This window comes from Hibiscus syriacus, unplaced genomic scaffold (assembly GCF_006381635.1).
Source record: "Hibiscus syriacus cultivar Baekdansim isolate YM2019G1 unplaced genomic scaffold, ASM638163v2 tig00117005_pilon, whole genome shotgun sequence".
Taxonomy (NCBI): domain Eukaryota; kingdom Viridiplantae; phylum Streptophyta; class Magnoliopsida; order Malvales; family Malvaceae; genus Hibiscus; species Hibiscus syriacus.
In genome coordinates, this window is record NW_024063519.1 from 1,000,149 (window position 1) to 1,017,028 (window position 16,880).

The following is a 16,880-nucleotide window of genomic DNA, read 5'->3' on the forward strand; positions in this document are numbered from 1 at the left end:
CCATTGTTAAAAGAAATAGAGACGCTCGGTTACAAGGGAGTCTTGACACAAGAAATGATCAAGAAATGTGGGGCAAATAAAGATGAAAATCCTGGGCCAAGTACATACCCAACATTCAAAGCAAGCTAAACAAAACAAGTGGAAGTTGTTATTTACCATTGTAGTACTTTCTATTTTTAGCATCTTGTTTGCACATGTTTTTTTTTCCTTTCTCCGCTTTTTGTGCAATAAATAAATTTATGTTGCTTTTAAGGTTATGAGCATTGAGTCAATTTTGCAATCTTGCAGTTCTTTGAATATCAATTGGATTAAAAAGCTCATTAAATGATTAGAGTTATAATCTTTGATAGAATATCAAGATTGAAAATAAAAAAACAAGGTCCCTTGACCTTACCTCAGAAGAAATATACCCAAACACGACCCTTTCCACAAAAATGAGAGAGATTTCTCCAATATAAGGAATTAGGCAAAAAGGCTTGGTATTTACATATAAAGGTGTACAATGTGGGGCATCTGATGTAACATTGCAAAGCTGACTAGATTGTTTTTCTATTGATGAAGTTCGACGATGAAACTTTGACAAATCTAGTATAAAGTCATTTGGTAATGAGATTTTCTGAATTCCACCAAAACACCTAGACTATAACATGTTCTTCTTAACAAGCTTAAGAAATTGGATTTGGATACCCATGTTATATACAATAAAGCTTGAGTTATCCCCCTAAAGTAATTAGTTAAAAGCCCCGGCTTTATGGATAATATTCAGCTAATATGTTATGCTTGAGTTATCCCCCCTAAAGCAATTGGTTAATCACCCTGGCTTTATGGATAATATTCAGCTAACTTATTATACTATTATATGCAATAAAATTGTCCCTCTAGAGCAATTGGTTAATCGCCCCGGCTTTATGGATAATTTTCAACTAACCTGATAAAGGTGATTATTTTATTATATACAATAAAGCTGAATTTAGCTAGCCAAAATGGCAAATGTGTTAAGAAATGGACTAAGGATGTTAAGAAACACCTGTTATATTTAACTTCACACGGGCACTCAGAAATTTCATTATTAGATTGATGTTTTCACATTACTTTATCAAGGATTTCAGAGAATTGAAATGAAAGTATTCTAGAAGGTCTAGTAATCGTTATGCTGATTGCGTCATTTTGTATACATCTGGTTAAAATACCAAGTCAAAGAAAGTGAGGTATGTGACAAAGTTCACAAAGAGATAGAGAGAGGAGTGACATCTTATATAGATATAACCATAGAAAATAAGAAAGCCATCCTGAAACCAACCCAAATTTTGATATTTGTCGAAGAGCTATAATTCTCAAACATTAAAGAATTGTTGATTCTTTTGATATTCTTTGAATTCAAGCTTATGATTTGATTTTATTGTGAACCTGTGATAGGCAAAATTTTACAAAATTTATTCATTCTTCGATGAAGAAAGAAGGAAAAACATTTTCAAACAGGACAATCTCAAATGAGAAAAGTCCTTGAAGCAAGTTGTTGCCTATTCTACCTCTATTGAAGAAAAAGAATGAACGAGGCCAGAATGATGAAGCATTTCACTTTCTTGAAAGTAAGTGGTCCAAGAAGCCATAAAGTCTAGAGAATTGAACTTGTAACGCTCTCCTGTGACATCATTAGCAATTCATCAAGAAAGGTTATCACTTATCTCATGCTGAGGGCGATAAACATCACCAGACAAATTATTTTCCCCAGCCATCAATCCATGTCTCTAGCATATTCTCCAATCACAGAGTCATAAGTCCCATTAAGGTGTATTATAGGAATGAACAAGTCACCACTTGCACTCTGGTTACACCGTGATACTGGTTCAAATCTTGATGCATCATTGCTGCCTCTTCCACGTCGATCATTTTCTTTGTCATGATTATATCCATTATATCTTTCAGAAGATTGTTGAACTTGAATTTGAGAACTTATGGCACATAATAAGACATGGGAACATATTCTACACTTATAGACCTTTCATATTGGGTAACATTGTTTACAAGATTCCAAAAGTAAAGATAACCAGTTTTACTATCAGTGGTATATCAGTGATAACCATGGTTCGGGAAGAGTGGGATATATCAGTGAGTATCTTGGAGCAGCAGAAGAGATAGTCGTTGTAGCAGTCATTGCAAGAAAATGTACCAAATTTTTTTTTCTAGTTCATACCGATGATATTTATTTCTTCCAGTAAGGTTGTTACACTAGATGCCACCAACAACAAGGTCGAATTCGCCAAATCAACTCATTAATTGCTCCAACCGATCACTATTCACTTCTTGCGCATCTGTTTTCAAAGGTATGCCAAGACAGTAGAAGGCAACCTCTGCATCACTGATCCTAGAGAAAAGAGACAGGATATTGATGCCACCGGAGAACATATCTCTAGCAGATCCTCCTTTTCGTGTATGGTTTTTAGGGAAATCTAGAAGCATTTTCACCTCATCAGGTTCAAGTGGAACAACTTTATTCCTTCCAACCCATACCAGATTCCATTTTCGGCACTCATCAAGAACATACTTCTGGACACTCGAAAGTGGCTCATTGTCATAAGCTTCAAGAGCCTTACAGATATTTTCTGTCAATTTGGCACTTCCTGTACATGTTTGTAAATAGTTCAACTTTGTTTTTGGATACCAGGAAGACCACCATTTTTTTCAATGGAAAAGCATCATGTATGGTGCGTGGAAGAAACATAATAAGAGAAAATATGTTCTCAATTGGCAGATTATAAATGTAGCCCCTTTTTCGTTCAGCAACACAAAAATACTTCAAATCTACAAATTCTGGCTCTACATCGTATAAGTACCGTGACATTTCGGTCCAAACACCAACTGGAGCAAGTGCCACGTTCTCGTAGTAGAAATAAGGAGGCCCAATAGCATATTCTGGAAGTGTTCTTTGAGTTATCTGATCTGGTTCGGTAGGAACCCCAAAACCAATCATTGGATTTAAAAGATGAACTGCATGATCATCTTCATTAAGAAGCTTCTTTTCAAGCTTCATCTACTTCTTCCTTTTCCAAAAATCATAGCCTGAGTTTCGCATTTTCTTGTAATTGGGGTCATTGCATAATGGCTTCCTATCTTCTACAGGAAGAAGTGCGTCAGCAGCCTTAGCCATTTGAGCAGTATATATAAAATCTGTCAACTCTGTAATTGATGAATTGAGACCACAGCTCTCCATGGATATTGAAGCCTCTGAGTACCCCATTTTCTTCAAGTATAACAGTATATTCTCCTCATCAGAATCAGAATTTAGGATTTCCTCGGTATCAAAAGAACTATCAATAACTGTGAAATCATCCTAAAAGATCGCTTCATAATCAGAGAAAAGTATATTCCAGAAATAGCATTCACTGAAAACAAGGTTCACTGTGTCAGTCTGGAAGGAATTACCAATCGATTTATACCACTATGTCCGACTAGATCCCTGCAGATCCAAAAAAATGGACACCTCATTCAGAAGAGGCACAATTCAGACATTTCCGTCAAAATGATTGATTACTTCTTAAGTTTGTGACAATATGAAGAGAATTCCTCAAGTTACTTAACAACTGTTGTTTAGTGACATCAGAATGAGAGTATTCAAGATAAACAGATTTGAGGCACGGATAAAGCCGCAAGTACCCATAACAGTGCATTGTCAAAATTGGACCTCGTGGGATCATGATATTCCAATCAAACAGACATTGAGAGTGAATCAGAAAAAATGTTGGGGCATCTCGAAAGCCCATTTCAGACATAAATGATTAATGTGGGGCATTCTGAGGGCCCACATTAGTATGAATATTTGGGCATTTTGAAAGCTCACATCAATAAGAAGCAAATGTTGGGGTATGCTGAAAGCCCATTTCAATCATAATCAGGAATATTGATGTGTTTTGAATGTTCACGTCAATAAATGTTGGGGCATGCTGAAAGCTCATTTCAATCAGAAATTGGAATATTAACGCATTTTGAACGTCTGTATTAGCAAATATCAGGGCATACTGAAAGTCCATTTCAATCAGAAATGGGAATAACATTTTGAACGTTCATATCAGTAAATGCTGGGGCATGCTGAAGGTCCACATCATTATGTGTTAAAGATCATTGCTTTGAGCAAATATTTCCAATAAGACAGAAAGGTATGAAGAATAAAAAAGCAGTGACAGTGGAGCTGACTATACATAATTGATTCATTCATCAGGTGGTTACATTAGGGTCCTGTTGTTGAACAAATATCTACTCAACAAGTATGGTTTCAAATACCCAATATTCTTAACCATGTGTCACATACCAGCATGTTCTTTGTTAAGATACATCACGGTTGCATGGATAAAGATGGTCCCCAAGCAGACTTTTCGATCCAGGGTTCAGTTCCTCAAAATCTCGGCTTTGAATTTTGTATTCTGTGTTTCGGTGATGATTGGATATATTTCTTTAAGATTCATTGCAGTTAGTTTTAATCATACTGTTGGGGCTACGAAGATGTTTTTCACAACATTTTTCGCTTACTTGTTAACATTGAATAAAGAGGCTCAGCTTATGTTATTCTTATTCTCGTTGTTACTGGGGTTATCATTGCCAGTCAGGATGAACTGAGTTTTAATCTATTGGGTTTTATCATGTGCGTTTCATCTACATCAGCAAGAATTCCATAGACCTCCTTCTGTACATGGATCCTATAGCTGATGTGTTTCTACTTCCTACAACACTCATTACGGAAGAAAACGTGATCGGTATCACACTTGCTCAAGATGATATCAAGATCAGTTGGAATCTCTTATTCAACTCGACACTAGCATATTTTGTGAATTTGACCAACTTTTTTGTCATACCAGCATTTCATTTGTATTCCCATTAAGTTTTGGTCTCAAGTGGTCTTGTGACATCATACAAAAAGTTCTGAACACTATGAAAGAGTTTCCCTAACCAGAAATTTGTGCAAAAGCCACATGAAATGATGAATGTGTTGTCAAATGTTTTACAAACATCCAGGCAGAAGCCACAAGAAATAATGAATGTGTTGTCAAATATTTTACGAACCAGTTATTATGGTGCTGAACCACTATTGCAATCATATGGTATTTTCATTTATGGATCTAAGATGAAGATTGTATTCTTCAAACTCAAGGTTAGAATTGAGATATGATGAAGATTTCTTTCCACAGAAGGGAAACAAAAATTTTAACAACAAGAAACTAGTGGAGCTAACTAAGGTTGAATGACAGGTTGTTGTTAAGCATCTCGATATGATATTGTTCAAGTTGCCTTGTTCGAGATCTGATTAGATGTGGAGACATGAAAGGAATTAGGATAAATTCTCCTTATAATGTGTTTCAAGAGTTAAATCAAAACAGATTCTACTCTCCTAATTATTCTCTGTTGAGTTTAGCATATCTACATCTATATTCTTCAAAAATGATAGATTCTCTCTTCAAATATGGTAGATTCTCTCTTCAAAGATGATAGATTCTCTTTTCAAAGATGAAAGCCTTATTGGATTTCTACACAAGTCCAGACTAAGAAAACCGATGTTATCAAAGACAAAATGGGGGCATCAAGGTCATAGTTCTGACTATGGTAAGAGTTCCATAAATGAAACATTTTTTATGAGACTTAAATTAAGCAAAAAAGACACAAAGATACCAGTTGATCAAATGGTTCTTCAGAAATATAGCATAAGTTGCTACACTGATATCCGAAGATAACCCTGACAATAAATGATCAAGTGAAAAAAGACCGAGTTCACCACTTTGAAGTCAAATGAAGATTGCATCAACATTCATGCATTCATAAGAACATCATTTGCATAATAGACAATGCATTACATTGATACATTTGATTGCATTCAAATATGAAGTTTTACAGATCTTCGTATGAAAAAAGAAGATTCATGATGAAAAATACCTTACAAGAAGAATGCAGAATTCAAAACCTCAAATACAAAAATCACGCAAACATCTGAAGAAGAGATGGACGCAATCCACAAGAATGATCATTATCTTGATATTGGGGCATGTTACCCAATCAACATGTTATTTTGAAAAATAATGAGAAAATGTTTTTCAAAGTTTCTCATTTAATCTTTTTTGAAAATAAAATTGTTGAATAGTAAGAAAATGATTTTCAAAGTTTCTTACTTAGTAAACTATTTCCCACGTCTGTAAGCCCTTCAGTGCATGATGTTTTCAAAACCTTCGGGTCATCTGTAAGCCCTTCAGTGCATGATGTTTTCAAAACCTTCGAGTCATCTATAAGCCCTTAAGTGCATGATGTTTTCAAAACCTTCGGGTCATCTGTAAGCCCTTCAGTGCATGATGTTTTCAAAACTTTCGGGTCATCTGTAAGCCCTTCAGTGCATGATGTTTTCAAAAACCTTCGGGTCATTTGTAAGACCTTCAGTGCAGGATGTTTTCAAAAAGCCTTCGGGTTTACGTAAGACCTTCAGTGCATGACGTTTTCGAAAAGCCTTCGGGTCATCCGTAAGACCTTCTGTGCAAGATGTTTTCAAAAAGCCTTCGAGTCATCCGTAAGACCTTCAGTGCATGATGTTTTCAAATGAGATTTTAAGAAACTAATTTTCAAAGGTTTTTTTTATCTTAAATCCTCCGGGTCATTTGTAAGCCTTTCGAGCAATATGATAAGTCATCTGGGCTATTCACAAGACCTCTGGGCAGAATGTTTTCAACATTTCCATCATACTCAAAAGAAACCAAATGAAAAAATTATTATCTTTTTTGTCTTTGCTTTATTCATGTTAACACAAGAATGAGCAAAGAGAGGTAGCTATAGACACTATTTTTTTCATTTTATTTTTAAAATTATTATTATTATTATTATTATTATTATTGTAAATATTATTATTATTATTATTACAGGCCCAAACCAGAACCTAATTACAAATGGGTACCCAGATCCATACCCGACCCAGACCACTCAGTAGGATCCAAACCTGATTAGGATTTCTAGCATCTTCTCCAGCTGCTAGTTTTATCAGCTGTTGGATTTGGCATGATCCAACGGTCCAGATTAAGCACATCAGAAACCCTAGGGTTGGTGAACCCTAGGGAGATTTCGGCGCCGCCATGTCCTTCCAACTGCTCCGCTGCTTCTAAGCCAACCACTTCGTCGCTTCTACGCCAACCACTAAGCCGTTATATTCCCCAGTCATTTGCTGCCATGACATCAATGCTTCCAGAAGATCTACATCATCCGCTCATGTTACATCCCTTTGGTGACTCACCGAGGGACCATCGAACCGAAGGCAGCTTCATGGTGGCCTATAAAAGGCCACCGAACCTGCAAAGACAAGGGGGAGGAGGGTAATCAAGCACCAGGAAAAAAAATCATAGCAGCCAAACATTAAACCGAAAAAAGAAAAGAGATCGAGAATACTTATCCACAGTGGTTGAAGTTTCTACGCCTCATCAGAGACTTGAATCGCCGAAGGTATAAATTTAGATCTAGGAAAGTTTATGATTTTTTAAAAGAAATGGAAGCTAGATTTGGCTTTAGGGTTGTGTGATCTACGATTTAAGGTAGTTTTCACGTTTTTCAGCCACTATGTATGGTGGTCGGCAGTGGCGATCGACGTCGGAGAATGGCGGCGACGGTGGTCGGAATTCCCTCTGGTGAGGGAATTCTAGAGAGAGTTCAGAGCTTCTCTCTCCAAAAAGAGAGAAGCAAAGTGAAAAATGAGAGAAAAATGGCCTAAAGGCTGGTTTCTGGGGTGAGGGATGTTTCTGTAATTTCCCACATGGCAAAAATCACATCCTTGATCCCTCCAAATTTATATCCTTTTGCAATTTGGTCACTAAATGAATTTTCGAAGTCTTTTAATTTTGTCTTCTTATTTTATTTTATTATGTTATAGTCCCTGCCATATTTATTAAATATTTATGGTAAATATATTATTTAGTCCCTTATATTTTAGTAATTTTTATTTTAATCCCGTATTAATATTTATAGTTAAATTACACTGTTATTACTTATATTATATAATATTTTAAGTTATTTCTATTAATTTTGATATTTTACAATTTAATCCTTAAAAGCATGTTTCTGTTTATTTTAATTTAGCATTTATATTTTATTTTATTTCTATTATTACCTTTTATGTTTAAATATTTTAAATCTAGTACTTTAGTTATTATTATTTTTATTTTAATCACATATGTATTCTAATAATATATATTAATAATAAATTACAAATAATAAATAATTAAATAATAATAATAAAAGACAAAATGCTTAAAGTCTTCTTTAGTGGACATAGTGGATAAGAATAATATAATATAATTTTGAATTTGAATTTGCCTAGCATAATCGGTCATTACCTAACCAATAAAAAAGATGTATTAATAAATAAAAGATGTCTTATCATTCATAATTTATTGTCACTTAAACAAAATGCTTTCCTTTATTAACTTTTGCTATCATTTAATATCACATACATGTGTTTGTCCTTTTTATTTATTATATTATTATAATATTATATTATTAGTATTATTATTATTATTAGATTATTATTATTAATTTTTATTTTTCTTGAAATATGTGTTTTATTTCTTAAAATATTTTTAAGTAATCATAATATCTTATATCAATTAATTTAATCAATTTTGTAATTTAATTAAATGATAATATTTATTTATTTATAAATATTAAAGAAAATGTTGTCTTAAAATAATTATATGTCTTATTCTTGTATTTTAAAAATAAATAAATATAATGTTTAATATATATATATATATTTACTTTATTTTTATTATTTTTAGGAAAAATTATCATATTCTCATCAATATTTATTTATTTATTTATATCAAATAGAAGGATTATCTTAAAATAATTAGATGTCATTTTATGATATTTTTAAATAAATAAATACCCTATTTATGAAACCTAAGTATATATATATACTTTAATTTTATAAAAATTATTTTAATATATTTTTCTTTAGAATTATTCGATTGAATCTGGAATAATAGGATCGTAAATTAAATTCATATTTGAATTCTTAGATTTCCAATAATAGAGACAATTTATAATCGATGGGTACCAATTTTGGGCGTTGTGGGGGTGCTAATCCTTCCCCAAACGTAACCGACCACGAATCTCTTTTTATTACTAAAATAAATGAATTTCTGGCTATACGCAGACTGATTTATCTTTTAAATGATGTTTTCTTAAAATCTCTTTTAAAAGGTGATTTTTAGGTATTCGACATACCTAACTCAAAAGGTTCGATGGCGACTCTAAAACATTTCATTAAAAACCATTTATTTATTCACTCGCTTTTCCGTCAAGAAACATTCGTGCCCAGACGAAAACCGGTTACGACAATGGTGACATGAATACTAGGTTTTTCCATGCTATGGGTAATGGAAGAAGGAAAAAGAATAGGATCGAAGGGCTTAAAGATGAGAATGGTAACAAGGTTGAGCATTTGGAGGAAATTTTCATGGTGGCTATCAATTTCTTTTCCTCTTTTTCGTTCTTCAGGTACGGAAACTTCTAGATCTATTTTGGATGCCATCAACTATAGTATCTCTATAGAAGATAACAATAATCTTTATCGGAATTTAACTCCTGAGGAGGTGCTGCAAGCTTTCAATCAAATTAATCCAAATAAAGCCCCTGGTATTGATGGTCTCTCCGATTCTTTTTATAGGTCATTTTAAGATACGATAATAAATGACTTAATTACTGTGTCTCGATATCCTATATGGTGTAACCAATCAGAATGAAGTCAATAAAACTGTCGTTGTCCTCATCCCTAAAGTCCACAATATGGAGTCTAAGAAAAATTATAGACCAATTAGTCTTTGTACTTTACTTATAAGGTTGTGTCTAAGGTTTTGGTCAACAGCTTGAAACCTATCATGTCTAAATGCATTGCCCAAAACCAGTGTGCCTTTGTCCCTGGAAAGAGGATTTCTGACAATTTCCTTGTCGCTCATGAATTGTTTCACCACTTAAAGAGTGCAAAAAATGGTCATAACTAAGGAGCTGCCCTTAAGCTTGATATAGAAAAGGCCTACGATAAAGTGGAATGGAACTTTGTGACCAGCGTCATGACCAAAATAGGCTTCCATAAGGAATTTGTGCAACTCATTAAGAATTGTATCAACACAATCACCTTTCAGATCAGGACCAACTGTCATCTCTCAGATTGCTTCACCCTAGAAAGGGGTCTTCGTCAAGTAGATCCCCTCTCTCCTTATTTGTTCCTCTGTTGTGCTCAGGGGATGTCAGCGATGTTGTTAAAGACTAAGCATGAGGGGTCAATTAAAGGCACCAAAGCTAGTAGGAGAGGCCCTAGAATCACCCATTTGCTATACTCGAATGATAGCCTCTTTTTTTTTTCAAGAACTCTATTTAAGAGGCTCTTAAAATTAAAGAACTTCTCCAGCTTTACGAGGAGTCTTCAGGTCAAAAGATCAACTTCGACAAGTCAAGTATTTACTTCAGTAAAAACACCCTTCCAGAGCATCGAAGTGCTTTAAGACGTGTTTGGAGTCGAAGAGAAAGAGGATCCTGGAACCTACCTAGGTCTTCCACTCATCGTGGGCAAAGGGAAAATCTCTACTTTAAACTTCATCAAATACAAAACGTCCAAAAGAATACAAGGATGGACCAAGAATTTGCTTTCTTTTAGAGGAAGAGAAATTTTCTTAAAATCAGTTGCTCAAGCTTTCCCCACTTATGTTATGTCTTGCTCTCTGCTCCCATAAGGTATTATTGATAATATCACAAGACATATCAGATACTTCTGGTGGTCAAGAAGACATGAGTAAAGGGGTTGGGTTATGCTAGGATAGGATAAAGTTTGCAGATCTAAAAGACTGGCAGGTATGGGTTTCAGAGATCTTAAATTATTCAATTTGGTCCTTCTTGGAAACCAAATATAGCGACTCCTTCAGGATTAGAATTCTCTGGCCTTCCAATTATATAAAGCAAAATATTTTCCCAATACAGATTTCTTCAACGCTAGAATCGGGGATAGAGCCTTCTATGTGTGGACAAGCATTTTTAAAGCTAAAGAGGAATTGAAAGAAAGATTTTTCTAGAGAATCAGTATAGAATGCAAATCGAGAATGTTTATTGACAATTGGAGAGATTCATCCTCAATCTCCTAGACAAGTACTTACAGAGATAACATAGATTCCCCCTTCAAGTGCGTTGACTTCATGATCCCAAAGGACCCAAACACAACGAAATGGGATGTTAACATGGTAACCCAAATTTTGCTGCCTGAAGATGCTAGTGAAGTCCTTCCAACTCTCATCGCCCCAACTCACAAGGATATTATGATACGGAGCCATCATAACTCAGGATGTTATTATGCTAAATCAGGATACAACTGGTTGATACTGAGGAAAGATACTGCGGTTGAGCAAGGGGGAATTTGGAAAAAGATAAGCAAGCTTCCTACTTTACCTCTTTGCTTGGAGAGTGTGTCATGATGCATTGCCTACAGGAGGAAAGTTGAGACAAGCTCAACCAGCCGAAGGATTATGCCCCATGTGCTCCGAGGAGACAGAAAGCTTACATCATGCGCTCGAGGATTGTAACAAAACTAAGGCAGTCATGAGAATCTCCGGCCTTGTGGAGGTAATCATAAAATGGCAAGGAAGCTCTTGCAAAGAATGGTTCGAATGGGTAAGAGCTCGGCTAGGCATCGAGGGTTTCTCCAGACTGATTACGTTGTTATGGAATGTGTGGAATAGGAGAAACAAATGGGTCTATGATAATGAAATGCAAAACGATTTTGGGGTTGTCATATCAGCGTAGAGCCTCTGTGCCGAATTAACCAAGGCAAACTTCGATGGAAGACCTCTCCCCCTCCCACAAGGTAGCCAAAAAGACATACCTGGAAAAAGCTCATCACAAGTGCAATAAAAATTAATGTGGATGGGGCGTGTAAGCAAATGGAACAAATCGCAGCTATTGGGATCGTGGTCAGAGACCATAACGGATTGGTGACAGGTGGTATATGCAAACAAATTAAGCAACCTTTCACAGCAGAATCAACTGAGGTAGAAGCATTCACACAAAGAATCAAATTTACCGTGGAGAATGGTTGGACAAATGCCACTATTGAAGGGGATGCGATCTCGATTGTGAACATGCTCGTCAATAATAAAGAGGACGCTTCAACCATTGATTTACTTCTTACTGATACCCGCTTGATGTTGAACGCTAACAAAGACCTCAAAGTGTTTTATGTCAATCGCGATGCTAATTGGGCAGCCCATACGCTTGCTCATTGGGTTTTTTGTCCAAATCCGGTCTTCTACTCTCTCTCTCTCTCTCTCTTGCATGTGCGGAGCATTGCAAATTTATTCATTTCTTATGTACATTAAACGTGTCCTATCAGTTAGGCCACCTGGGGCAGCTTTGCTGGATCCCACTATCAAAGACTCCTTCCTGCCTTAATACAAACAAAATGGCCAAATTTTTTTTAATTAAACTCAAAGTTACTTAATTACGGATTTAATAACAGCTATAATGTTTAAAAAAAACTATGAATATATTATTTAATTAAAATATTATTATAAATAGATCATTTTTACATTAAAAATAAAATAAATGTCTAATGTAATTTGATGTAATAATATTTTTATCTTTAAAGATTATATATTCTATTAATTTTATATTAATTTAAAATAATTTAATAAATTTAACTCTTCATATTTAAATTTTTTATTAATTTAATCTTTTTTGTGATATTATCAAAGTAAACGTGTAAATCGGATCAAGCAATAGTAAGATAATTGTACTTTGTGATAAAATAGCAACAAATTACTGTTAAATTATTATTATATTAAAAAATAATATAATATTTATAAGAAAAAAAGGGCTAAAATGATGTAATGTTTAAATATGATAGGTTGAATCTATTAAACTGCTTCAGATTAAGATAGAATTCATAGACTGTATAAATTTTGAGGACTAAAACTATTGTTAAATCCAATGATATATTTATAATAATATTTGAATTGAATTATATATTTATAATTTATTTTAAAAAAGTGATCCATTTATTACTACACTCATAATTAAGTTTGTTCTGGAGTGTATTTACCCAATAAAGAGAATTAAAGAAAAGCTTTGAAGGGGTCTGGTGAATGTCCATATGAGTGGCTGCAAAAGTACAGCCCATTAGCAACGAGGGAGGGTGTACGGAATGAACATGTTGACTTCAATCTGCTACGGCAGCTCTGGCAATTTTGTTTAAGAAGGAAACTTCAATGAAAGGATATACTTGAGATTGATCTATAGTTTTTGAACCATTTCTTTGTATCCAATCCCGTTAAGGAAGGAATAATAGAATGTTACCGTTAAAAGAAAAACATCGAATTCCTTCTTAATCATGAAGCAACTGCAATAAACAAAACGTTAAATCACAACTTGAACTGTTGGATTAAGTTCGACATAATTCCAAAATGAAGGCTTTATCATGCATGCCCCAATGCACGACTCGGGTTGTTTACCTCTCCGGCAACCATTGAAACAAGAGCGTTTCCTCAGGAGATGTTGTTTCTTTCTCTCTCTTTATGTTCTAGTCATAGTCTCCACCGTCGGGCTGGGTGGATTGATGGTCGTGTTCGTTTTGAAGCCTCAAAAGCCAGTGTTTTCGGTCCGAACCGTAACATTAGATGCATACCAGTTGAATGTTTATTCCAATTCAACCTTGTTTGTCTCAGCTGTTGCATCTTTGGTCTTGAACGCTAGCAATCCTAACAAAATCAGCCTAAGGTACAGCCCTTCGAGGCTTCAACTCCACTCGGAAGGACTCCCGATGGCTGTCATTAGAGTTCCCGGGTTCTTTCAACCTGCTCATAGTAGAAATGTCAGTTTGACAACAAGGGTTTTAATTCCTTGTGTGAATGTCAGCCGGGTTCTGAGTGGGGATTGGTTGCAAGACCAGCAGGGGCAGAACATTGTTCCAATGAAACTATCAGGTGACATTAAAGTGAACCTCCATTTTTTACACATCACTTTGCCAAAGGTCAAGGTTTGTAATTTGTGCTCTTTCATGTGGTTGATCTTTTACTTTATGAATTCCTTGCTTCTCAAGGCACTGAAATGCTTTGCAGTGTTGGATAATTTTGATATCAGCTTAAATATAGTGCGATTCTGATGGATGGACCGGCAGGGTGGGTGGGGGTTTTAAAAATTTTAAATTATAATATATTTTAAAATGTTTATATGTATTTTCTATTGAAATTCTATTTCACCCTCCTATAATTTTAGTTCGTCTCCCTTAGAATTTTATTTCATCCCCTTAAATTTAGGTTCACCTCCAACATAAAATCTTACGTCCGTCCCTGATTACAGGTTGTCCTGGATTGTGACATGAGCTTCGAGTATAGGGACTTGGCATTCCTAAATGAAGTTTACATAAACAAAACAGCTAAAGATCTCCTTGTAAGTTTTCTCATTTCACCGCAATTAATCACGAAGCTCTCTTTGATACATTTTTGTAAAAAAAAAAAACTCGACTTTGCAGGCATCTTTTTCTGATGGTTCCAAATCCTTCCTCAAGAAATGTTCTTTGGCTATCTACCTATAGAGGAAATCGGAAACTTTATTAATATGAATTTTTTTCTTTTTCCTTCTAAAAAGTACATTTATATGCAATTTGTTGTTATTTGGATAATATGTATATATTATATTAAACCAAGAAAAACGTTGAGCATATTGAAGGAATCAAGTCAGAAGATGTTATCGTGGAAAATAATTTATAGGGAGGTTTAATTAAGATTGCATTCATGCAACGGTTGAAAAGTAAATTGAGTCTTGCGTATTGAAAATAAATATTATTTTAATTTTGATTGATATTAAAGTTAGAGATTAATCTTAAATAAATTTTATTCATCCTTCTTATAAAAAAGTAAATTAAATTGAATTATAAATGGATAAAGCCAACATTTTATATAAAATATCATATGCGGCCTTAAGTATTTAGTTTATATAATAAATTATAATTGTTTTATTTAAAATCATATAAAATTATCATACTAATGATATTTATTTTCATTTAAAAATAATAATCATTTAATCTTTTATAAACTAAAACAATGTCGAATTGAGTCATGAAAAACACAATAAAACAATTATATATAATATAAATTAACAATAATAGAATTCAATTTATAATCCAAGACAAATTCAGTTTAAGTGTTAATATATAACTCCCGCCTTGGACTTAGAAAACACATTACCTTTTAGGCTTAATATAAAAAATAAATGCCTAAACTTACTCAAAATTAATTTTGGGCCTAAAGAATTTTTCGCTAAGATGTCTAAAGTTTTCTTCGTTACAATTTTAAGTGTCTACTGTTAAAAAAATTCGTTAAGTGACACGTATCACGTTTATATTTTAAAAAATTAAATAATATCTTATTTTGAAAAAATCTGGACGTAACACATGTCACTTAATGAGTTTTTAATGGTAGACACCTAAAAGTGTAACGAAGAAAATTTTAGGCACCTATTTTTAACGAAAAAATTCTTTAGACACAAAAATATTTTTTGAAACATTCTTTAGACACTTATTTTGTATTAAGCCTGCCTTTTAAGATGAAATTCGAGAGATTGTTTCATAAGATGGTCAAAATTGGCCCAATAAGTGATGGGGCTAAAAAATTAGTCTATTAAGCCCTCTTTAAAATTAATTTGGGATCTATAATAAATGTTACGGTATTTGTTAAACTCATCACGTATACATGACGAGTTTACTTAAATAATATTTTATTTAAACTCGTCACATCGAAGTGATAAATTTTAATAAAATATAATTTTTCTTATTAGGTTTTGTTAGGTCAGAGTGTCAAATTCAAATAAGAAAATATATTTTATTGATACTTGTAATGCTCACATAACAAGTTCCAAATCACCGTAACAAATATTGTAGTTTCTAAAATAAATAAATAAAAATCTAGTACCATATTTGACTAAATAATTAGTCCGCCTATTATATTGGACCAAGTTTACCGTTTCATTGTGGATCAGTGCTTGAGCATAATGCCATGGTGACATTCAAAGAGGGCTTGAAGTGGTTTTGGCCCAATAAATTTACATTTTTAACTCCTTCAAAAATGAATAATTTTTTTTAAATGAAAGTGTTTTATTTATATTTCAAATTATTATATAATTGTATCTTAATATAAAACTCTTGAATTGACTCTTTTCCTTTGACGACATAAAATAAAAAATTTAATTTGTTCTATAATCTTATATTGCATTGCTCTAAAAGATTATCGATGGAATTAAATTCATTATAAATATTTTTTTTATTTAAACAAAACAGCAGTGAGGACTAACTGGAAGCTCCTTCCATTGGGCCTCGGTAAAAACGACCCAATGGAATGCCGTCTGCTCATTGAAGCCAGCTTGTCTGCAACGGCATTGCTTTCTCGCTTAAAACGAACCATTTTTGTAGTCCAATTGTACTGAACGCTATAATTTATATTTATAAATAATGAAAGAATTTATAATATTTAAATTTAGAATGAAAGAGACGAATAAGAGCTGCTCTTTAGCTCACGAGTGCATAAGAATTAATATGATTAAATTCATTTACAATTAACAAAAAAATAATACTTAAAATCTGAAAAATCCCAAAAATATTAAAAAATAATAATTTTTAATTTAAAATTAAATAAAATATGAGTTTACTTTTCGAAATCCTTTAAACGCGGAGTATTGTTTTAATTTTAAAAGATCCTGTTGTCTCTTTCATAACATGGATGCGACTTACAGAATTCATATTAAATAAATAAAATCGAAGACTCTCTTTAATTGAAAACCCCCAAACCATGTATAAACATGAATGGCTTGAACATCAATTTATTCGAGGT

General features: G+C 33.5%; 2 protein-coding genes across 2 annotated transcripts; both read left to right on the forward strand.

Annotated features, from left to right (window-relative positions):
* Nucleotides 1–11,942: 11,942 nt before the first annotated feature.
* Nucleotides 11,943–12,377, forward strand: LOC120195035. Its single transcript, XM_039197173.1, has one exon. It carries the CDS (start codon nt 11,943–11,945, stop codon nt 12,375–12,377), a length of 435 nt encoding a protein of 144 aa, XP_039053104.1.
* A 952-nt stretch (nt 12,378–13,329) lies between these two features.
* Nucleotides 13,330–14,606, forward strand: LOC120194922. Its single transcript, XM_039197090.1, has 3 exons — nt 13,330–14,032; nt 14,356–14,445; nt 14,528–14,606. Exons 1-3 carry the CDS (start codon nt 13,475–13,477, stop codon nt 14,588–14,590), a joined length of 711 nt encoding a protein of 236 aa, XP_039053021.1. The 5' UTR covers nt 13,330–13,474; the 3' UTR covers nt 14,591–14,606.
* Nucleotides 14,607–16,880: the final 2,274 nt, after the last annotated feature.